The 25,857-nt window shown below is 34.9% G+C and overlaps 1 protein-coding gene across 2 annotated transcripts in view; it reads left to right on the top strand.

The window, feature by feature from the left end:
- SORCS1 (sortilin related VPS10 domain containing receptor 1) overlaps window positions 1–25,857 on the top strand; it is a 424,943-nt gene that overhangs the window by 315,411 nt on the left and 83,675 nt on the right. For both annotated transcript variants that reach the window (XM_015814373.1, XM_029283822.1), the window contains exons 6-8: window positions 14,776–14,840; window positions 20,870–20,988; window positions 24,828–24,917. In XM_015814373.1, the coding sequence (XP_015669859.1) occupies window positions 14,776–14,840; window positions 20,870–20,988; window positions 24,828–24,917 (274 nt within the window). The remainder of the gene's footprint in view (window positions 1–14,775; window positions 14,841–20,869; window positions 20,989–24,827; window positions 24,918–25,857) is intronic.

Below are 25,857 nucleotides of genomic sequence, written 5' to 3' on the forward strand. Positions count from 1 at the left end.
ACCTGACCTTTCATGGATAATGCTTGTCAACAGACAACATTAGTGACAACAAATAACTGTGATGAAACAATATTTTATTTAGGTTCAACTTCATCTCTCCTATCCAGAATCATACATCTTCAACACACCAAAAAAGGGATATCAGCAGCATATCCCTTACAATCCAAGACAGCAATGTATAGCTGGATTTATGATCATACTGAGTATACGTTATTCAAACAGACCTCAATCTGTAGCTTCATGTAGATGTTAAATATCAGGGGAAAGAAAACCAATCTCTGTAGCACCCATATATAAGGAGGCAATGGCTAATCTCTCTTCCGTTCTGACATATACTGAACGTGCCATTGAAAAAGGATAGCAAAATGTGCACTGCATACTGCACTGTAAAATGGTTCCTCCAATCCTTAATCCCTGTAAGCAATCTGGTAATATGCTATGGTATCAAAGGTCACTGAGATGTCTTAAGAGGACAAAGAGGGATACAGTTGCTCCATCCAGGTCCTACACAGGTCTTCTAAGGAAATCAACAAATTACTGATGCTGCCAAAATAGGTGTCTACAAACAACTATTGTGATTTTTAAATCTTAGTCTGATACATGACACCAGCCATCAATAAACAATGATTAAAGTAAAACTATTTTTATTTTGATATTTTAATTACTTTATGAGAGAGAAGATGGTAAATCAACTGAAGTTATTCTACACGTTTCACATCTCAGAATTTAATCACATTATTAATGCCAGAGATTCTTCCATATACAACCAAGGACAAATGATGCTCTTTATAGTTTTACTGTAAGTTGAGTAAATAAAAGAAGTATCCTTGCCTCTGGGGAAAATATGTTGCAGGGGGAAAAAAGGATTTCCTCATTAAAAGTGTGGACCTAGAGATGGGACATTCAGAAGAAACTATTTCCCCATGTAAAGAAATAAGGAGTTGTGAGATGGTAGTATCAACTGAGTGAAATAGAAATGCAAGTAATAGATTTTGAGATAGCATGGTTTGTGTGTTGAATTGCATCCATTGATTGAAGTTTACCTGCTGAATATTGCTTTATTTGTTTTACTCTGCATGGAAATGTTTTATCCTATAGTACCATGGCTCATTTCTACATTTCTAGTAAAACACATAAGAATGGTTTATATTTGCTTTGATTGATAGTTCCCTTCTGGAATAAATTAAAGAAGTTGAAATGAAGCTTTTTTTGAAACCAGTCTCCATTATACTTCCATGCAAGACAAGTAATAACTATTATTACTGGGCTTCAGCATAAATTCATTTGGAACTTGAAAACGTTTAAAAAGTTTAAAGATATCTAAATTTTGACAGGTGTCTTGCATATTTCAGAATATAGGAATTAACTACAAAGCAGAAAAAAAGTTTGGTTTTCTATATCCAGGGGAATATCTCTGCTTTCAGATTTTTTTTCCATCAAGGTCTCTATTCTTCTACATTTTGCTTTAAAATTCATACAAACAATAGAGAAAGTATACAATAGCTGTCTGTAGACTGAAACCTAGAGTTGTTTTGGTGTGTACTTATGATAATAACATACATTGTGAAAAAAGGTTGAAGCACAAATTACAGCTGTATTGGAACTATAAATCATGTATAAAGAGTTTTAGAGATAGATCGTGACATTTAAGCGAACAGAATCTCAGACATTTTGCAAAGTGTGATCTTGCTCAAATGAACAAAATGCTGCCATTACCAGTTTTACAAATAGAACATTTTGCATGACAAGAAAAATGCTGAGATGCAACATATTTCTCAGAGTTAAAATTAATGATAATGTATCTATTCTATAAATTTGAGGCGGGAGGACTTTGGGTGCAAAACTGGATTTTGGATTTCCATGAGTTTCATATGTTTCATTTTCACAAATACCTATCCTGTAATCAAATTCCAATCACCTTATTAATACATAACCTGGACTTTGTATTAATATTATTGATAGAGTAGAATGTGGGATGGAAACAACAAAGTACAAAAATGTATAAATTCACAATCCAGCTTTAAAAGCAGCAGCTGAGATCCTTTTATCCAGATGCTGTGATTGTATTTAGTTAGTATGAGTTTTAAGCCCCAAACTTCATCTCCATCTGATACCTCATGGTCTTGTCCTCTATAACTGGGCTCACCAATTGTCCTGGTGTTTGGCATCCTACCATTTCCTTAAAGCTTAATTGCATTTTAGAGATTGATTGAACTTTCATCCATACACCATCTCTTACCCTTGTGGAATCCGAGGGAGGAGATGATTTGCTAAGTTACTTTTTTCTATGATTCTAAGTATAGGAGTTCAGGGACGTTCTCTCCCCAACTGTATATTAATTAATCAAAGAAGCACAAGCAGAAATGTTTTGTAATTGTAAACTTATAATTTTGATAACCTTTTCCAGTCTTGGACATTATTTGCATTTCATCCAATGACCTGAGAGCGAAAATAAACTGAAATAAAAATAACTATAATCCTCTGAGATATCAAAATCAGGTGAAATTTCCGAGCTTGTAGTATTTGGGCTCTTCCTTATTGATCAGCAAAAATTCCTCCTCCTCCTTCTGTCTGTGAGCTAACTAAAAATTATCTCATGACCTACTGGGATCCTGTAGGAAATTACAGCAATATGGAGTTTAATTAATTGTCCCTGATACCTTTGTATCCTTAGTTTCCCATCTGGGGAACACTGCTTTCACTGTGCTTTCTTGAAGGTAGGATAACCACTGCTGTAATTGGCAATTTTCAAAATGAATGGTTAGACAGTAGAGTTAACCATGATCAGTAAACTCCTTCCCTCTCTCCCCCTTTGCCAGTCACCTTTCTCTGCCCCAGTTGGGAACTGACAAGGCAAGATGGCAGATTCTTTACCTATCAGGTCCCAATTTCTAGCTTGGAGAACCAGCTAATAGCTTGAACAACAATTTGCAGGTGAAGGTTTCAAACTGCCTTTCATTGCATTGTCAACTTTTGTATAGGCTGTTTTTGAATACTGGCTTTCTCTATTCTGCTTCACTGCGCAATCCCATCTTTTTGCCTTTTAGCTGTGGTTCATAGATGCAGGCGGTGAACATATCTGATTATACTCTGAGTAAAGCTGACACAGCTTGTTGCTTACTTAAAGGGCAAATCACTACTTTAACATAGTAACAGCTAAGAATTTCTTAAGGCTATCCAGAGTATGGATGGGAATGAAATGAAGGAAAGTTCTTGGAGACATAGTACACAAAGGAGATTGTCAGGTCATGGTTGTACCATGGATAGAGACGACTGCGGACTACCATACCATATTGCAAAATTCTAGTGAAATATTAGATGGAAAGAAAGAACTACAGAGATTTTTAACTGTGATGGCTCTACGAGTCTCCAGACTTTTGCAGTTCAGGATATTTATTTATTTATTTACTTATTTATATTGCTGCATGAGCAGAGCCTTATTGGAAATCCAACAACACATTTTATTTGCTATGTCACTCTCTACATTTTATTTGCTATGTCAGTTTCTATGTTCTTTCTTCCCCAGTTGACAACACTATGAGTTCCAGGTGAAATCTATTCAATGAGATGTTCACTTGAAAATCATGCCAGTTAGCAATCTAGCAGATGAATTCTCACAGAATGAGACGTTTTATTAATTTTGATTACCGTAGGTTTTCGGTGGCTTCTGTGGTGGTATGGTGGCTCAGCAGTTAAGACGCTGGGCTTAATGGCTGGAAAGCTGGCAGCCCAGATTTGACACCTGAGTGCCGTGTGACGGGGTGAGCTCTCATCCTCGCCCCAGCTCCTGCCAACGGAGCAGTTTCAGAGCATGCAAATGCGAGTAGATAAATAGGTACCACCTGGTGGGACATCATGCTGGCCACGTGATCACGGATAGCGCTGCCTCAGTGGCCTTTAAACGGAGATGAGCACCGCCCCCTGTAGTCAACAACGATTAGCGGAGTAAAATCCACAGGGGCAACTTTACCTTCTTTGCCTTTCTGTAGCTTGGTATGTTGTATGAATCCAGGTTATTTGGTTAGTTCAGTGTATCAAGAACATCCATAAAATGAATTAAAATATATTTGTGAGCTGGGTCCTTAGAACTGAGAAGGGATTTATTTTTGCCGTATGTACAGTATATATGAAAAAACAAAGGTATCAGAGGCAGCAGTGAAAAATGCCACCACTGCTTACTTGTGCCACCATAAAGCTGAGATATGTGACATTGATTCTTGCTGTCATGTTTATCTGCTGAATAGTTGTTTGGGGAAGCCTCAGACCTGAAGCCCACTCACAGTATTGACTCCTGTTACTCCTCTTCCCTTGGTTGACAGACTTTGGTTAGATGTAGATTCCCTGCGATATGTGAACCATGGTGAATGTCCAGTCACCCAGGTAGATGAACTTGTAGAACAAGAAAATGTTATCTTCTCACCTGGTTTTTTTTTATTTTTGATGAGATCCACCAAAAGACTAAAAAAAGATTTTGGCTCCCTCTGGTGGCTTTTTGGTGGCGCAGGGATTAAAGAATTTAACTCCTGCTAAACAATAAACTGGCATAGACTTATTCCTTGAATGAAGGGTAGGTTTTTTTGTGATTCATGTTTGCTATAGCAACAATTCAGCTTTAAAATTGTAGTTTATAATATGGAGGAGGGAAGTTGTATATTTTAAGCTTCTGATATAGCTTCATCATCTTTTAATTTTGCTTTACATAGAATATGTTCCTTCATGTATCTGTACTTTGCTGTTAAAGATTGGCAGAGAAGTTCTAGAAGATTGTTATTGCTTCAAAAAGAGTTTTTGTGGGACAGTGTGTGGCCCACAAATCACATGGTAACCTACTTTAGCTTAACTGTTTCGTCTCTTAAAGCAAATTCAGGAAAAGTTTTATTGTTTTAGTGTTATCCAGAAATATAGGAAGCTCTATCAGCTTCCAGTACTACAGAACTGAGGTATGAGGGATGGCTCTTCTCTGTGACAATATCTGTGCTCTGGAAAGCTTTTCCTCATGAAGTTGGGAAGGTACATATTGCTCTATGATTTGCTCCTATTGAGCACTTATTTCTTCATCCATAGCTTTCTTACTACGAACACTAGAAGAAGTCCATCTCCCTTTATTTTGAGGAAAATTTGCTGAATATTACTTTAAATGCAAAATTGCTTGGAGGCTGTAGGGATCTGAATGGGGAAGAACAGATAAGATTAAGTGGTTGTGGGGTTAGGGGTCTTCTGGATTTGAGACTTTACCCTCTTTGTTTCTGGAGGAAGTGCATTATTCCAGACAGACCCTGGGTGTCTTTCTAGAATCATGACTCCTGTCAAAGAGCAGATGGCAATTGTGGCTTAGAGGCCTTTGCACAGCTTCATATTGTGTACCAGTTGCACTCTTTCCTGGAGCATGACTCTCCACTCTCAGTCACTCACATCATGGTCACCTCCAGACTGAATTTCTGTAATGCACATTACATGAGGCTATCCTTGAAGAACATCCAGAAGCTTCAACTGATGCAGCTGCATAGACAATTATGCATATCCTTAGGCTATGCATGTTATACCTTTGTTGTGCAAACTGCACTGACTGCTCTTTATTTATGGGTGGAATTCAAGGAGATTTTTTTTTTACTTTTAAAGCCCCACATGGCATAGGATCAGACCCTTTGAGGGACCACCTTTTTCTGATTACATACCCATCCCATCAGGTGCAGCAGGGAATACTGAGGGTCCCAAATATCAACAAGTTCCATCTGAAAAGACACAGACAGTATATGCCTTTTCTGCTGTAGTTCCCTGCCCTCTGAAACAGTATTTCCCCTGAGCTGAGATTGGCCCCATTCCTGTCTGCCTTCTGGAACACTCTTAAGTTTTAGTTGGGGATCAGCATGGTAAGCCTACAAGATGGTTATGCATTGCTAAATGTTTGTGTTATCCTCCTGTATTTTTTAAAATCCATTATTTATGTGATGCATTTTATGATTTTAATTGTGAATATGTTATACATCATCCAAAGTCAGATTTTGTGAGATGCTTATATAAATAAAATAAAATGTGGGTGGTTATATATATAAAATAAGTGTTTTATTGTATACATCCACTCCTTGTTTTAGTGACTACCTCAGTTAGCAGCCATTTGCAAATATGGCAGTAATGACAAAAATCATTTTTGTGCACTTACGACCAATTTTTGCATGACTGACAAAGCATGCCAGAGTGAGAATAACACTGGTTATGAGAGAACTTTATCTGAATGAAACAGCAACAACCAGTGATCTTCACCGCCGCTCTCTCTCAAACATGTGTTCAGTTAGCAGCCTTTTCACTTAATGGCTTGGACATTGGAATAGAACTTCATTAAACAAAGAGTGGGTGTATTTTCTTACTATTTTTATTGACTTACATAGTGTGTGTGTGTGTGTGTGTGTGTGTGTGTTGGTATTGAGCAAAATATGGTGAATAGTTATGTCTACATTATGCCTACCATTCTAGTGTAACACAGACTATGGAGTGCTTGGGAAAACTGGATATGCTGAATAGAGACAGTCAAATTTAGCTAGAGAAAAATAACAGAGTGCAGATAGGCTTTTTCTAAAAATAATTCCTAATTATTCAGCCTCTTTAAATAGAACTTTAGGCAATGCTATACTATATTAAGGAAGAACATAATTACTTGTGCATAGTTGCATACAAAGTTTAGACACCAGTCAAATTACATGTTTCAATGAGCTTCTAAGTGAACAGAAACTAACACAGTCTCTACATTGTACACATACAGTATATTTTCCTGCAAATTTTAATGCACACATGCTGTCTATGCCCTTTGAAGTAGTTATTTCTGCCAAAAGAGATATTACAAAGTACTGACTAGAAAGTTATCCATATTTCTGTACCTGTTATTTTCATTGTTTTCTTATCTCAAATCTGTAAACAACTGCACATAAATAGTAAGCAAGCATTCAAATGTGCAGAAAGATAATATTTTTTAACTTTGTAGCATGTAATGATTGTGTTAGCTTCAGTTCATTCAACTAAAACATACAATTTGAGCAGGAATAAACTTTTGCATGTAACTGTTTCTCTGGCGGGATTCAAATATGTGAACAACCAGTTCTCTGTGTGGATGCCGCTTCTGGAAGTCCATTCTGGGCCTGGGCAACAAAAAATTAGCTACCGGTTCTACCGAAGTGGTGTGAACTGGCTGAATCCCAGCATTGTGATGGATATAAAGTTTTACTTAGTCACAGCTGAAAATAGCATATTCCAGTGGTGGCGAACCTATGGCACGGGTGCCAGAGGCGGCACTCAGAGCCCTCTCTGTGGGCACGCACGCCGTCGCCCCAGTCCTAGGCCTTTAGCTAGGTTTTATAAAACCTTTTCACTTTAGGCCTCCTCCGCCGTGTGCAAAAAAAAAAGGTCCAATCAATGTCAATTTCAACTTCTTGTGGGAAAAAAAAGATCTTGCAAAGTTGGAATTGATTGATTGAACTTTTTAGTCCCACCCTGTCTGCTGTTACCACTGCAGCCATGCCCACTCAATGGGCCACACCCACCCAATGGGCCACACCCACCCAACTGGCCACACACAGCCAACGGGCCACACACAGCCAATGGGCCACACACAGCCAATGGGCCATACCAAACCAGTACCTGACAATGCATAAGTGGGTTTTGGGTTGCAGTTTGGGCACTCGATCTCTAAAAGGTTTGCCATCACTGGCATATTCTGTATTTATCTTAAAAGACCTTGGTGAATTTATAATCTAATAATTTGATATTTTGTTGGATTTAAATACAAAATATGTTGTTCTTGGTCATGGTGTTTTAATCTGCATCAAGAAAATGTTGGACTTCAGAGCATTTATTAAATAATACCATCAACTGTTTCAAAAAGAGACAATGCTACCAAAAAGATAAGTGAGTGACATTTCGAAGTTTTTAAAAAGGAAAATATCTAAAGAGATGAATTTGTTTTACATGTTAAATCCCAGCTTCACTTCATAAATACAACTTGCATGTAAACTGATTATTAATCAGTGTTGCACTATCATTTGATAGTCTTTTTAATATATGATAATTTTAAAATGTCAAGCTAAGTCCATTGCTAATTTAGCATCCTTTTTTCCAATGGTTTTTTTTTTTATTTATAGCCTGGTTTGAGTAAAAGTGAAGTTTCAGTCATACTCCATTGTGTACAACAATGAGATAGCAGAATCATGATTCAATGGCAGTGATAGCTTTGTGTATGTGTGTTTATTAATCCATGATAATGTAAGAATAAAAAAACCAGCCACATAATTACATATAAAAAATATCAGTAAAATACTCTGAATTTGAAAATAATTTTAAGAAAAATCCAGTCATCTAAAACTATTTTAAAAATACAGAAAAACTCAACTTTCCATGACAGAAAGTTGACAAGTCATTTGACAACATGCAATGTGCACAGAACAAAATGAAGAAAGACCAAACGTATATATTATTTGTATAGTATGTCTGTCAGTTTCTTAATATTTGGAATCAATATTTGAAATCAAGCAGTATCGTGTAAAGTATGAGCAATGAAAGTAACATCATCTTCAATAAATGCATACCTTAGTTTCAGTATAAGCACCTACATATTGAATGTGCAGATATTAGAAGCAACATGGTAGTGTCATGCTCAGTTCATAACATATGTAGGACATCAGCTCACAAATATATTTTTCTCCATCGTTAACCTTTCTACATGCAGTTAAGAAAGAATGCCAGTCCTGTCTCAGGCCAAGTGCACACAAACGCACAGAGAGGTAGTTGCAAACTTTATTGAAGTTTTGTAAAGTAAATAAAGAAGTGACAAATAAAATGTGAGTGCAAACTTATACTCATAGATAATAGAGAAACAAGTTCCCAAAACTTCAGCAACCTTACCTTAAAAGAGGTCTAATCCAAAGCAGTGGGATCAAGAGTGGTCAAGTGATGTCTAAGTGTCTAAATGTAGAACATTTCATAGCCAGGCCAAGTCAAGAGTCATAGTCATGGATTTCAAATTGGGAGTGAAGGTGAAGGAAACTAATGGTTTCTGCCAATGAACAGGCTTCAACTCACTGCTCTTCTTAAATAGAAGCAACACAGTATTGTTCATTTGAAAGGACTACGTTTTTTTTTTGTGTGAGGAATCTTGCAAAGCACCTTTGCTGTGCTTTAATCCCCGGCCGCGTGAACCTTTGCATTGGAAGGGGTGGAAGATCAGAGGCATCATCAGAGAGCAGCCTGCTGATTACTGGACTCTCCCACTGTCTGCAGATCCTCAGATAGTGGTTTATCCAGCTGTTCATTGTCAGTCTCCTCATTTGAGTTAGAGTTTGCCATGACACATTGTCTCTATGGTGAGTAATTGAAAGGACCTGGAGTCATATAGGATTTTGATATCATTGGTAATATTTAAGAGATAGGGGAAAGATGAACAAAACACCAGCATATTCAACCTTTCTAGTTTTTCTGCTTCATTAAAACTGCTTTTTATTCCCTGTAACTTAGTTATCCCAATAAGACTTCTTTCCTGAAGTAATTTTAACATGTAGTCTGGTAAGGAATTTAGATGTGTGGTGAAAACTAAAGCAACACACAAATAGCTTGTGTGATTACATTTCTAGATAAAATAGTAACAACAGCATCAGACTGCAAAACTGTTAAACTTTTAAATTTCACAGCCATGGTAAAAATACCAATAATATTATGATACCACTGAAAAGGATAGAGCTGATATTTTGAGGGTTTTTTTTGTTTGTTTTTCCCTGTTTTGGGAAATTGAGTATTAAGGAGCAAATAAGGTACTGGCAGTCCAAAATAGGAAATATCATTTTATTCTTTATACAAACATACCCACACTCTAGAAAAATTAAAATAGCTTTGGAAGTTATAAATGGAATACAACTATAGGTTTGGAATCCTAGAATAGTCTACAAAAAAGAACAGGGAAAAATCATGTCTATTTAAACTACCCTAGTTATATTTTGACTATTACAATGTACTTTCATGGAACTGTCCTTGAAGACTTCTTGGAAGCTTTAAGTGGTGACTTTGAATGACGTGGGCAATGATGAGCATGCCTTGGTATGCTTGTGTGATTCTTCTGCTTCATGAGGTGCACAGGCTGCCAGTATGCTTCCAGGACAATTCAAGGTGTTATCATTAGTTATCATGTATAAAGTACTACATGACATGGGGTCAGATTATTGGTGGGACTGCCAATCTCCTGTGGTTTCCAGCCACCTGGTATAAGCTGACTGAGTTGATATGCTCTGGATCCCTTTGATTAAATAGTGTCATCTTTTGGAACAGACCTTCTTTGTCATAAGGCATGCCCTTTGGAAAGACAGCCTCAAGATCCATGTGGCTTCTACCCTGATGAAGTTACACAAGACCTTTAAGACCTGGCTGTTTTTCCAAGCTATGGGTTAGGTAAAGTGTTGTACTTACAGCAGTTGAAGTTTTTTTGTTTCCATTTGTATAGAATAGTTAGATACCATTTTGATTATTTTGTATTCTATTGTGTTTCCATTCTGTTTTTTCTTTGATTTGGGACACAATAATTGTGAGGCAGCAATCCAACAAATAAACAAGAGTTAGACAGCTTTTTTCCAGTGGCATATTCAGTCTGGTAGAACATGCATTCATCTCAGTGGATATGGTTAGGATTAAAAACAAAATTGAGTAAATTAGAAGATGGAAAAAGTTAATCTGTGATTAGTAAATTAAGTATTAATATTCTATGTGTTTAACAAATTAAAATTGCTTTAAGATGAATGTTCTTAATGCCATTGGCCAAAATGCAGCATTTTCTTGTTCAAAGATTGCTGTGCAATAATCATTTTCTTACCTTTGATTTCTAAATTTGATTTGTTTTTTTTCTTTCTACTGAAACACAGATGCTTTCAGTTCTTATCTCTAAGTATATGTTGCTTCCACAACATCTTAACCAATCAGAAATACATCAGAGGTTTCTTAAGATTGAGGTTCCTTAATAAATACTTCTGCCTTTCCACCTCTTCTACTACTTAGGAATCATTTTCCCAGCATGACTTTGTCAGCCTGCTGAACAACTTGTTTGTTTCACAGAATTGTATATCTCAAAAGAAACAATTTTAATGAAAATTTTGAAATATTCAGTGTACCTTTTTATGATAAGGCAACAAAGAATACTAAAAACCTTTTAGAATGTGATCTGATATGAACATGAAGGTTCTTCAATTAAATAAGCCAGGAAGATTTCAAGAAAATGCTGGTATGAGTAGGCAAAAGAAGAATTGGTTGGACTGGAAGAACAGAGAGATAAAAAAGGTAGAAACAAACAGTAAAGTACCTCTATTTTGGTTAGGACATATTCCAGTTTCTTGAAAGGCACCAAAACAATAATTTTGGATAGCTAATATTCAAAACAAGCTTGATTCTAAAAAAAATAGTGGCAGAAAAAAAGAATTGTTTTGCTTTTCCATTTGTGAAATCTAATTAATGAAATTTAAGTTCTGACAGGGAATGAAGTGTAGCCTGTGGGAAAAAATAATATTTAGGTCCTAAGATTTAGAGTGTAGCTAAAATATATATGCACACGCACATGCACACACACACACACACACACACACACACACACAGAGAGAGAGAGAGAGAGAGAGAGAACAATGAAACAATATGAATTTTAACTGTAAATATATATATTCAATCTTTTTAAGAATGACTGTTCTTTTAAAATGCTTCTGACATGAAGAGAAAAAAAGGCATTCAATATATCACTGAGTTTATGGAGATTCTCAGTCATCCAAGTCATGATTATCCCAAAGATACTTTTCAAAAGGCAAGTGGACTTTCTTTGTTTTTCCTTGAAGACATTTCGTTTCTCATCCAAGAAGCTTGAACTTCTTGGATGAGAAGCAAAACGTCTTCAAGATAAAACAAAGAAAGTCCACTTACCTTTTGAATAAGCACCTTTGGGATATCACTGAGTTATACTTTATAGAAGCCTACATATGTTCAAAATAAGAGTGCATGTGTGTATCCTCCTCAGATGAAATTACAGCAAGAGCTAAAATATTCTGGATAGGACAATGACAATTCTTAGGAACCACAAACATCCATAAATCTCTGCAATTACTTAGTTATCCAATTGCATCCTGTAATTACTTAGTTATCCAGCTCATTATATTTTGTAAGGAAATTTTAGCTACATAGTTACTTCATTTCTTAAATTTAGTAAAATTTCATTTTTAACTGTCTTGCACTTTAAATAGTTTAGGTTAAAGCCCAATAGTGCATAGCAATGCAGCAATTCCACTTACTGTATGCAGTCAACTTTATCTGATTATTTTTTTTGTCCAACAATTGTCTCTGTAGAAGTTCTCAGTTACTTTTTGGAGTTTCTTGTGTTTTTAAAAAAAGCCTGAGAATTTACGGTAAAAAAACGTATAAAAGAAAATCAACCTTGTAAACTCTGGATGTCCTATTTATTTACTTATGGTTTAATTATTTTTATGGTTTCAAAATTACCTTTTTTATTCAGAAAAATGCACAAGGCAGGAAACAGCCTATGCAAGATTCCAACCTCTTGATGAAATAATTAAAATAATAATAATAATAATAATAATAATAATAATAATAATAATAATAATAATAATAATAATAATAATAATAATAATAGGAATAAGGAAGCTGTTGGTATAAAGATTATAAATTGTGTTAAAGAAAACCAAGAAAATAGGATGGTTTAGTTTGCCATCTTAAACTGCATCAAGCAGAGAAATGAAAGGGCTGCTTCATTACATAACTGTCAGCTCTAAAAGACTATATTCTAAGTGTTTTGCATTTATTTTATTTTCTGGGCCTTATATGATCCATCAGGATTCTGAACATGTCACATTCACTTCTTATAGTATAAAGACTGAAATAGTAAAACAATTTAACAAAAAATGTAATTAACAATAAAAAATAGGAAAAATATTATCATCACCAAGGAACAATGAATATCACAATGTAACCCATGCTAGGCACTCCCGATATATACCAGACCTGAGCTACCTTAAAAAGCCAAGTTATTATTGCTTTCTTAAAACTCAAATCCATGAGACAAACTATTCTAAGCAGGAGCTGCAACTGAGAAGACTCTGTTGTTAAGAGACAGAACCTGTGAGCCTTCCCTCTTAGATAGGAGATTTTCTACTGTGAGTAGAAAATTATATGAGGATTTGTTTAGGAAAAGCTAATTTATGAGGAAAAAAGTATTTTTAAGCAGAAGGCATTTTAAATTTTATTTAACATTACAATTAAGAAGACAAAACTAATGGGAAGGAAGGAAGGAAGGATATAGGAGTTAGTAAAGAAAAAGAAATATATATATAAAGAAATAATTTCTCCCTTCATCACAAGCATAAACAATTTCAATAAAATTGTTTTAATTTTAAATTTGCTCTTAAAATACAGCAAATCTCTTCTTCCCATATTCCACCTTAAACAAATCCTTAAAATCTCATCACATAATAGCTAATATATTTTAACTTTGGTCAAATAAATCATCTTTATATTCCTTCTTTTTAACAGGCCTAATTTTTAATACCTTCAAATATTGTCCTGGAAGTTTATTCATTTTTTCTTTGTCCATTTTCACAAGATTCTTCCAAACTTCAGCACATCTCTTTTGTAAATCCAATGTAGAAAAGTTAACCAGATCACTCTTTTGGTTTATTATTTTCATATCCCTTTTGAATTAGTAAGATGCCAGCTGGTTTTATTTATATATCCAGTGTAGCATATTTTTCCATATCATTCCTGAAGCCTGTCATTTTTAAATCCAATTTCAGGTTAGTCTTAGTCTTGTCCAATAAAACTTGTTCCTCATTCATAATTTTTAAGTACAGTCTGTCTATAATAGCAGACCTTTCCCTGCCCAGAGAGGAATTGCAAATAGTCAATCCATTTGCCAGATCTTTATTCCGCCATAGTCATCAGCTCTGCTCTCGGTGAAATTATATTCAGTTTGCCATTTCTTCCCTGGAAGCAGAATGCAAATGTTGGTTTGGTCATTAAAAGAATGAAAGTTCAACAAAGTTATACATATATTATGTAAATATTTGTGTGTGCGTGTTTAAGTGTGGTGCCTCAAGTGTGTCTGTTGACTCCTGGCAACTGCCTAGACAAGCCACTATAGTTTTCTTCGCACAACACTTCAGTTGCTCTAGGCACTGATTTTTCCCCCAAGACATCAATAATGGATTTTTTTAAAAAAATAATTAAATTATAGGTCAGTTGGTTCACCTATCAACCATTAAATGCCAGCAATAGAGGGGTTTCTTTTGGGGGGAATAGAATGGAAGTTGTATCCCTTGACTGCAGTCTAGCAGCCATTTAGATTTATGTAGCTACTAGATATACATTACTGAGAAGCTGAGTTTGAGAAATAATTTTACTGTTGGGGATCATAGTGGGAGTTGAAAACTACCCTAGGAGTAGTTACATGGTATAGCTCATCTGGTATTATTCTAGAGACATTCAGCTTGGTTAATTTGGGCAGGTTCTTTGTGTCTTGAGGTCCTAAAAATGATATTTTTATATATTTTTAATTTATTTATATTTCACATTTCTGAACCGCTCATCTCCTTCAAAGAGAAGTCTAGTGGATTGATTGATTGATTGACTGATTGATTGATTGATTGACTGAATGAATGAATATTGAAATATTCCTCTTTAGGTATTCCAGATAATTCCTTTTAACTAAATGTTTTGTTTATTTCTAGTAATATTGAAGTGTTCGGGTTTTTTTTCTCCCAGGTCTAAAATGGGTACCAGCAAAGATCCAGACATAGTCCACATGGAGGCAAAAACATTGGATGGCCGTAAGTGCTTTTTTATCATTTTATCAGAATATAATTATGTAGTATACTGGCATTCATCGGAACATAGGATTGCATTAGGGAGATCCAATGAAGGTTTTTATGATTATTTTCAGTCTGGTCATGCAATAAACATTTTCAAATAAATAGAAATTCAATGTAACAATCTGAAATGCAAAACAATATTTACAGAAGTAGGAAAGATTTGCAATTTGTGAAAAACTTCAAAAAGGCAAAAAAGGAAATATACATAATTCATAACAATATATTTTCTAGTAGGCTTCATTTGATTTGATTTTCAAGGTTTTGACTCTGTAACAAAGTAGCTCTTAAACTGAATAAATGGAATGAAATGAGAGTAATATTGGATTTGTTTTCATCTCCAAATAAATCTTCCTGAGATTTTGGGAAAGTTGACAAAAAGATAAATTGTTTGCTTTCATTCAAAAATCTTCAGCTTTGACCATTTTTGACCATTTCATCTATAGCCTATGCTTGCCCTAAAATATTGGATATTCTGGTGTTCTATTTTCCTTAATTCATGATTTTTTTAAAAAAGCATGTGTCTCCCCAAAATTAATTTCCAGATCAGCGCTTCATAGTTAGTGATAAGAATACCTATTTTTTTGTTTCAATCTTTTCCAAACTGATGCTGTCAGAAATATTTGGACTAAAATAGTGGAATTCTCAGCTGGAATAACCAACTTATGGGAAAACTCTATAGCAGTGGTTCTCAACCTGTGGGTCGGGACCCCATTTGGGGTCGATCGACCATTTCATGGGGGTCGCCAAGCAAGGCTGTCCGCCATTTTTTTGTCCACCATTTTTTTTGTCCGCCATTTTTTTTGTCTGCCATTTTTTCCCCCTTTTCCGGCGGGTGCCTTACCTCCCTTGAGCTGGGCCAGCTGGTGGTCGGCCTGCTCCGTCTCTGCCGCTTGCCATCTACGCCTCGGCCGGCGCAGGAGGCGGAACCACGCATGCGCGGCACTCCCGGGCAGGGAAAGTCCCCAACTTATGACCGGTTTAGTCCTCGACTTACGACCGGTTTAGTCCTCGACTTACGACTGGTTGGGGTCGCGGCATTAAAAAGGTTGAGAACCACTGCTCTATAGTCATAACACATCTGGAGCACAAAATATTTAAGAAGGTTACTTTAGCAGGAAAAGGTCTTTTGCTTTGTTACTTTAGCAGGAAAAGGTCTTTTGCTTTGTTCAAGAATAGCTGGGTAAAGATTTTGAAATTTTGAATTTCAAATGTTATTTTTAATTGTACTTTTTTGTTTTTCTACAACTTTAAGATCCTACTTTAAGATGAAATAGGGAACATTTTGACATTCATTCTCTTAGTATCCAGTCAATTGAAAAAAATGTAGATTAATATTGCACATAGCATATATTTATGGTTTTCAGCTAATATTTAAATAATATTCAGTAATGATATTTGTAATATTATTTTTAATCTAACATTAACATTTTACAAAGTCCAGAAGAATTGTTCGGAAAGAATAATTATTATGAGAAATAAAAAAGTTCAGTTTTTATATTTCATCATTTTTAGATAGAGATGTCTACGTTTCCCCTTTCATTACTTGCCCTCTTGAAACCCCTTCCCCCCCATGCCTCCAGTGTCTATTCTATTTTGATAAACAAATGAAATTAGGGTGAGAATATGGTTTCAGTTTCCATATTTCTTATTGAACATTGTTCATACAAGCTTATTCAGGAAGCTTTCATTACGTACTGGCGTGTCCCTTATGTATGGCTATGTATTTTTTGTTAGCCCAAAACGGTACTGGAAAACAGAATAATATAATAAAAGATGATCTTTCAATCTACACATATATGGATTACTTTAAATTATATATTTTTATGGGGAAATCTGAACTGAAGGCACAATATTGAATAATAGTGATGAAACTATTAATAAGACTAATCCACAGCGTCTTGGTTTATTTAAAGCCTAAATCTTGTAATACATCTGCTCTTTGTATTGATATGAAGACTATTTGCCCTAAATAAGCCATACTAATATGGATACAGGTGGTGGTGCCTGTATTCTTCATGCATTCTCCAATAGAAGATAACTGCTCATACTTCCTGCCCTATTCCAGTCTGGTATTATTGTTTGATAGGAAACCTCATTGAAATGAATATCTGCAAGCTCTGCTAGAATTTTACACGTTCCAGCTGTGGATACATAAACCAAAAGTTTTCTCAGTTTCGCCATTCCATCTACACTAAACTTATCAGTGAGACAATATCTACTTTTGTAATCAGGATGCTGTATGTTTTCAGTGTTGCTGTAACAATCAAAGTAGCAGCTGTTGCTGGAGGTATGCATGCTGGCAGTGAGAAACTTAACATCCCAATTATTAGTGGGAGGGAGAACATCTGTGCTAGAGTAGGAAATAAATTAATTGCAGATCTCAGCAATGAAATGTATTAATTGGCATGAATTAAGTTTAAGTGATTAGGTGCTTCCTGTGGTACTGGATAAATAAAGAGTCCATGGGGGTTAACTATCAAAAGAATAATTGTTGCTGAATGGCTTCCCAGTGAACCCAACTTAAGGAAAAAAGGTTATTATAATAAGATTCTGAAAATATTCCCAATATTTATATCATTGTTCTGAACTTTTCCTGTGGTTCTGCTAATGTGAAATCCTTTTAATACTCTGAAGTCTTAAGAAATCAAGCTTTATTTTATTCCTCCAAAGATAAACTAACAGATATCTATCAATGATGGTCAACATTTAATATATCTTATGAATAAGAACTTTATCAGAACTTACTAGGAACATGGGAACATCAGCTGAGTATAATTGCAGAGGGCATAGAATATGTTCAGCATTCATTACCAGTATGGTGCAACATATCCCCCCCAATTAAAAATAGTAACATTTGACAAAGTCTTCAGTTATTGTCATAATATAGAAATAAATTGTGGGAAAGAATCTTAGCTCCAAACAACTGGCCACACTGGCACACAAGATGCTTATGAGCTAAAAAGATTAGGACAAGAAAATCCTGTTGCTGATGTTACCTAGTTTGGTAACGAAACGCTCAGGAATTATATTAAAACAAACTTGGAGAACAACCTCAGACAAAATCTAAAACCCAAGCTACAAATATTTCCTATTATTTCAAAGAATCTTTCTCTATCAAACTGTATTATGCCATGTTTAGTGGAAATCTTTGGCAGGACTGACTCTCTAAGAAAGTATTATAATGAACTATCTCTATGCCCCCCAAAAACTAAAGTTTAATTCAGAAATCTGTTTGTCCTTAGGAGAGTTTTTATTTTGAAGATGAAAAAAAAACAAGAATTAGATATAAACCTTTGCAAGATGCTAAGAAAAGAGGAGATTTGGGCTTACCAGATTTGAAATTATATTTTGAGGCTTGCTGTTTGGTTTGGCTAAAAGAGTGGGTGAACCTCCAAAATAAGAGACTACTTTATTTAGAGGGTCATGAATTAAGATTTAGATGGCACAGTTATCTATGGTATAAAAAGGTTAAAGTAAATGTTGATTTTAATAACCATTTTCTTAGGCGCGCCATCCTAAGAGTTTGGAATAAATATAAAACAAGGTTTTCTGTGAAGATGTCTCTCTGGGTGTCGGCCCAGGAAGCTTTTTTTTTTTAAGAAAAGAAATGTTGGCAAAATTAAACTGGTGGACTTATGGTCAAATAATATATTTTAACTTTGGTGATCCTATCCTCAAGTCTACAGAGGAGTTAGAATCAGAAGGACATGTCTGCCATTGGTTTACATTGTACAATTGAAAGAGATATTTAAATCAGACAAAAAGAAATATGGCTTTGATTTTGTGAGAAATAAATTGAAAATTTTACTGTGTGGTAATGATGAACATACTATTGCCAAAGTTTATAAATTGTTATTGAATTTGAATTTAGAGAATGAATATGTAAAGCACTGCATGATTCGGTGGGCAAGAAACTTTGGACATAATGTAATGCTTGAACAACGGGTTTAAATTTATACTAAATTATAATTTAAAAGAAAATTTCTATAAGTTGTCAAGAATGTATAAAGGCATTTCAAATGAATGTTGGAAATGCAAAAATAAAGAAGGGACCTTTTTATCACTTATGGTGGACATGTGATAAAGCAAAGAAATATTGGAGTAGGATTCACATCTTAATACAGAAGAGTGAACATAAAGATAAAACCAGAAACTTTTCTTTCGGGTTTAGTGGAAAAAGACTTGGAATTATTTTTTTTTTTTTAACTTTAATGCTCTATATGTTGATGGCAGTAAGATTACTTTATGCACAAAAATGGAAGGACACTTTGATTCCTGCAACAGATGAATGGCTGCAGAATCTGATGGAGTTAGCAGAGGTGGCTAAACTGAATGCTTTGATTAAAGACAAAAACACAAACACTTTTGTTTCTACTAGGAAACTGCTTCTGGACTTTGTGCTTGAGGTGGAAAAAAATGAAACTATGATTTTGATTTTTACCAATTAGATAGGTTTGTTGTTATTGAAATGGCTAGTTTATACTATTATGTAAAAATAAAAAGTTGAGGTTTGATATTATTATCTTATTCTGTTACATGAAAGGGTTCAGAAAGCAATGCCTTTTCTTTCTTTTCCCCCTTTTCCCTACATATTTCCCTTCCCTTTTCCTTTCCCTATCTTTCCTATTATTTTCTTTTGCATTTTTGTATCTTATATTCTTAATAATAAAGGAGAGTTTTCATTTTGAATGAAATAAAACACTGCTGGGCAGAGACTTGTTCTTCACATAATCAGTGGTTTATTGTTCACTTGAAAAAATATGTTTTCAAACCTAATTTCCCTTAACTTTCTTGTTAGATAACTCTTTTTTCTTTCAAAAATGTAGTCACTGAGTTCCACACATCACCTTCAGAAAAGTTCTGCAATAGTCCACTTATGTGCGACTGTTCTCCAAAAGACAAAAGTCATTCATATTTCTGCTAACATTAGATATAACATAGAAGTATTCCAAGTCCTAGGAGCTATATCTCTGTAAAAAGGAAAGATATTGAAAAGGTCATAAAGTTCAATTTCTAATAGCTTGGGCAGCTTTATTCTCTGACTCTTGGTCTGTGTTTTTCAATTCTTTCTTGCTCCTATGAGACAGCAAAAAGATTCACATAGACTCAAGGAACCAATATTCACTGGAAAAACATAAACCCCATTCAAAATGGGTTTAAATCTTCCTGCTGCCTTATAGGCCCATTTAGACCTTAGCTTAGTCTATTGACCCTGGCCAAATCTATAAATTGCTGAAGTAGAATTTTCCTGTTCCAATAATTCAATTTTGAGAAAAACAAGATAGGTTCAATCTGCAAAATGTTTTTTAAATTGGAGAAAGCAGACAAAATTATATACATTCTTACATGTACTTTTGCTATCTATTCATTTGATTTTTTTTAAAAAGCAGTTTTATTTGTTTTATTTTCTTGCACAGTTAAATAAACTCAATTGGGGCTCCTTTTATCTAAAAGCCTCTAAAAGCCATAAGAAAGCAAGGAAAAAGTTTTGTCTATTTACTGCACTTTTTTGCTTTCCTTTTGGCTATTATAATATAACTAATTTTTGCAGACAGTGAGGTCTATATGAAATATTTAAGTATAGGTAGTCTTTGACCTTTGAAGACAATTGAGCCCAAAATTCTGTTGCTGAGACAGTGGTTAAGTGAGTTTTGCCCCATTTTACAACATTTCCTGCCATAATTGTTATTAAATTAATAACACGGTTGTAAAGTGAATCTGGCTTCTTTGTTGATTTTATTTGTTAGAGGGTTGCAAAATGGACACTGCAACCATCATATTAGTCAATTACCAAGCATCTGACTTTTGATCATGTGACTATAGGGATGCTGCAATTGTCGTAAGTGTGAAAAACGGTTGTCACTTTTTTCATTGCTATTGTATCTTCGAACAGTCACTGAATGACTGAGAACTACCTGCAAAAGATTATGAATGTTCAGAGCTGAAATCATGTTATATTTAATGTGTGTTTCTTTGTGTGCTTTCAGATGCACAGTACATCACCTGTAGGATGCAGAACTGTTCTGAAGCTGTGAGAAGCAAGCCTTTCCCTGGATACGTTGATTCTGACTCTCTCATTGTCCAAGATGATTATGTATTTGTTCAGGTCTGAAACAATTCCCCCCCCTCTATTAATTACAAATAATTTCCCCCCTTTATTTTTCTGTGCTAAACGCCCTTCCCTAACTGATGCAACAAAATAACCTGAGTATTTCAGGGCATCACCAAAGTGTTATTCCCATTGGGGTGTTAATTATTTCCTTCTGCCTTTGCTCAAGTACTTCGTTAACACAAGGGTCGTGAGGGGTGAGGTCTTACATATGTTCAAGGTATATAGAAATAATCCCTCCTGTCAGTCAGCTCTCCAACAAAAGTTTTGTCTATTCCAAAAATGTTCTCACATTTCAACAGGTTTTTAAGTTTGCATGCCAGAGTTCCAATATCACCATTTCAACAGACCAATCAAGGTTTTTTTATTATTATTTTTAGTTTGAAATGGGGCGAGATATAGTAATGGAGATGTGGAAAGGATATGGAAAGGGAATGCTTGAGAGAAGACTAATCAGGCATGATTGTCATGCATGGGCTCCTATTATTTTGAAAAAAGAAGAAAATGAGATATATTCAGCTGAGCTATGTTCCAGGTGGAAGCCAGAGAATATATCTGAATAGTTTTAAGTTTCATTATCTTCCTGCTGCTATCCCCATCATAACAAGAAGGAAGAAATAAAGTGCTGGCAGAGTGGAGATGAGCTATAAATTATCTGTCTTTCAAGTATTTCTTGAGGCTGAGGTTCCTGGCTTACATCAGCATATACATTTCGAAGCTGGATTGTCTATAACCAGGAGTTTTTAAGTGGGCTTAAAGATAGGCGATCCTGAATGTGTTACCAAATGCTGTCAGCTGTACCACTATAACTGATACACTTCTTTGAGTGTATCATTTCCTTCCAAATAGAATGTATATCAACTCTTCTGAGGGTTAGAACAATACATTGCCTCATTTCTTTTCTTTGTAGAATAAGTGTGGTAAATTCTCCTACTATGGAAAATACGGGAAAAACTCTTTATTTGTGATTTCATTCATTGTTCCACACATCCATGATTAATAATGAACCAGGCTTCGGTGTACACATAACAGATTTCATATGTTCATAGTTTTGACTTCTAATTTTTTTGTTTATCCATGTGTAAAAGAGAGACATGCTTTTGAACATGCATAGTGCATATTTTTAAGGGCTAAGATTAAGTCACCTACTTGTGTATTGTTCCCATATATAAACATTCATTATAGCAGAAGGTTGCATGTGGCTTCTTCATTCTTCTCCTGTAGAAGCATCCTGATCAAATAGTGATAATCTCTCTCATGCAATGAGGCTTCTTTGCTTGCACAGCTCTTTCAGAACCTTGGTAGAAGGGCCTGTTAATTGTGTACTAGTGCTGACCTCCAACTGCTTGTGTCCTACTCCAATTGCTATGACTACTCTGTTGTCAATACTGGCACCCAGTAGCATGACTGAGAAATGCCCCCAATAAGATTATGAAAGAACTGCAGGGAGAAACTGACATGAGTAATGTGAAGCAGACAAAGTGATCCTCTATATCACCAGTTGAAGAAATCATTCTGAGGAAGAAAATCAATTACCATGAGGAAGCCATGTGGAACCTCACAGCTGGACAAACCCAGAAAGATTAAGGAAGCAAGGAAAAAGAGACATGAATAGAAGTACAGTTGATTGCTTTGCAAGAAAGAAGGAAAACATAAATCACTATAGGTTCTGAAGCCTAAACCCTGATTAAATTGTATCCATAAGTGAAGAGAAGCTGTTACAACCTCTACATGATATAAAGTTAAATTCTAACAATTTGAATGCATATTATCTATCTATCTCAGTTTTGTAGTAAAAATACCCAAATTTGTCAGAACTGTAAAGCATTGCAAATGATCTGTTGAAAAAGCTAACTCATACTGGAATAGATTCACAATATAGTAAACAGTAATCAATATGGGAATATTCTCAGAAGATCTTTTCTCCTCAATCCAAACTTATAATCTAAAATATGCAAACAAAATATGCAAACAAAAACATGCTAATAAAGCCTGAAATGTTTTTGGAAGAAAGTGCTTTGGACTGAGAAAATAAAAATTGACAAATTTGGCTACAAACACATAGATAAATTTGGGAAAAAAGGTGAAAAAATATGTTGCAACCATTAAGCATAGGGTGAGCTGCATTATCATTTGGAATTGTGTGATAACCAGTAGCCTAGGAAATAATGTATGTGAAACAAAGAATGAATTCAACTATGTGGTTTCATATCCTAGAGCTAATGTCCCATAGTCAGTGAAGAAATTGAAAAGACTGGGCATTTCAGTAAGACAGCAAAATCTGTTATGAGGTATATATAGGAAACAAAAACAAAGATTTTGGTATGCCCTTCAGAGGCCCCCATCTTCAGTATATCTGAAGTCGGGAAAATCTCAAACATGCAATATGTGCAAGGAGATATAGAATATTTTTGAACTATAAGAGAGTGAAAAAACCAGTTTGGTGTAGTGGTTAAGGCAATAGGCCAGGAATCAGGAGACCGTGCATTCTAGTCTTGCCTTATGCACACAAAACCAACCCCTTTCTTTTAGCCCTAGGAAGAAGGCAATGGCAAACCACTTCCAAAATCTTGCAAAGACCTGTGCAGACAGTCACCAGTCAACATTGACAGAAAGGGAGGAAAGGAGGAAGGAAACAGACATTCCAAAAGCAAGAACAGAACGACTCTTAGCTATGTTGAAAACTAATAGAAGAGAATCTAAACTTCTTTACTTTCATTTTTTCCTTATTTTAAGCCTGTAAGCAACAGCACAAAAACATACCCATTCAAGATGTCATGTATAGCTGTCTGGCATAGCGGCTAAGTCAGCTTCTGTTCACATAAAGATGCATTGAAATGTGGAATTTGACCAGAGGTACTAAACCTTTCCAAGCTTGTGCTATTTCTGCATGTGTATCTTACTACTTCAACAATTTGGAGAAAATATTTTTAGAGCAGAATTGTGCATTAACTGAGATTGCTCTTAGTTACCTTCTTAACATACTTTTGTTTTTTTTTAAAAAAAGAGTATATGCTTTGTTTAAGAAAGCTAATACAGATGAAACAAACTTCTACAATTGTATTTTATGTTAAATAAGATAGTCATCTGTCCTGTTGTTTGTTAATGAATTGTTACAGATATTTGTTTTTGTTTTGTCACTCAGTGTAACTAGAAAGAGATTGATTTTTGTTTTGACTTCCAGGATTTTGGAAAAGGTTGGCTGTCTATGGGTTATTGCCTGAAGATTATTTCATTTATTTGGCCTGATGGAAGAAGTGGCTGGCTGTAGCATGTGTAAATATTACTATTACACAAATGGAATACTCTAGGAAATTTGGAGGACTTTGGTGTTCCTTCTAGAACTCGCCAAAATCTTAGGGCCTTGGCTTGGAAGAAAAGTGTTTTTTTTTCCAAAGTTGACTAGAGCAGAAAAGCTTCTCTTGTTATCTAAATTGGAAATATAATGTGCAAGCATTATTGACTTGAATACAGTATTACAATACATGCAAGCATTATTGACTTGAATACAGTATTACAATATTTCCCTGTGCAATTGAGGATGCTGAATGCTGCTTCTGGAATCCCACATTTGTAGATTTGCCTTGCTCTTTTTGTCTTCCTTTGCTGCCTGCATAGATGATGCTTATTAATGCTGTCTGTTTCCATATCTGAATGAGGGCTATTTCATCTCCTGCTGTATCTTCATTGCCATTTTGGAACCAAAATGTGACATAACTGTATTTCCCTTTAGAACACACCTGTTATTTTTTCCCATGCCTTAATGAAAAGGGAGAAAACGGTGATAATAATACCTTGATTAAAATAATAAGAAAAAGCAATGTTGTATGTTGCAGCTGACATCTGGAGGTCGGCCATATTACTACGTGTCTTACCGCAGAAATACTTTTGCGCAGATGAAACTTCCTAAATATGCTTTGCCAAAGGTAAGTTATCATGGTTCCAATATTTCTGTATAATGTTAGATGACAGATCAGAGGAATTGCAGCTTGTGGCCAGTTTGCTCAGAATTGTTTTAAATTAGTGCATGTATCCCTTTATTTTTCAAGAATATGTTGAAGCAGCAAGCAAAATACTACTCTCCAGGATCGATATTGTAGCTGTTCAAGGGCATCAGTTCAAAATGCAGATTGATTTTTTTTCTCAGTTGGTGGAAATTACTAATTAGTATTTCATTTTCATCAATAATGACATTTTGAGGTTTTCTATTAAAAAGTTTTGGCCTTCTGATGTGCTACTAGCTTCCATATTTCCATATTCCTATGTTAAAGGAATTTTTTTTTCTTTAGAAAGTATGCTTTTGTATGCCTCTATTTTTTTAAAAAAATAGAAAATTAGCAGTGGAGCCTGAAAGAACATGTATCACATAGCTTTTTAAAGAATCCTAGTAAAAGATATCAATCAAGGAGAAGCTTATTTCATTAAAAAAAATAAGAAATCTGTGTTATTTTTTATATAAAAGGAAGTAAAACTTCAAGGTTTGCTTTTTAAAAAAAATTTGAAGGACAGAAAAAATGATTGTTAAAGACTTTTGTTCCCCATACAAAATGTTTTGATGTATTATAACATGATCTGGAAACATAGTTTATGAAATTGCTTGTCAGATCCAAGGTCTGAATTTTTTGATGTGCTATAATACAGTATGTGTCCATATTACAGGAAATTAAATGAAACCAAGATGCCCAGTCAAAATGAGATCAATGTTCTTGACTACAACCATTAGGAATATAGGTTTTTAAACTTTCATCTTGCAACTAGACCCTTTTTCCCCTTCCTAATTGGATTTTAAAAGTTATGACTATAAACATTTAAGAATATTTTAACTGAGAGGTTTCAGAAATTAATCATCTTCAAGGGATTCTGGGA

The sequence above is a fragment of the Protobothrops mucrosquamatus genome, unplaced genomic scaffold (genome assembly GCF_001527695.2).
Source record: "Protobothrops mucrosquamatus isolate PMUCROS unplaced genomic scaffold, P.Mucros_1.0 scaffold245, whole genome shotgun sequence".
Classification (NCBI taxonomy): Eukaryota; Metazoa; Chordata; class Lepidosauria; order Squamata; family Viperidae; genus Protobothrops; species Protobothrops mucrosquamatus.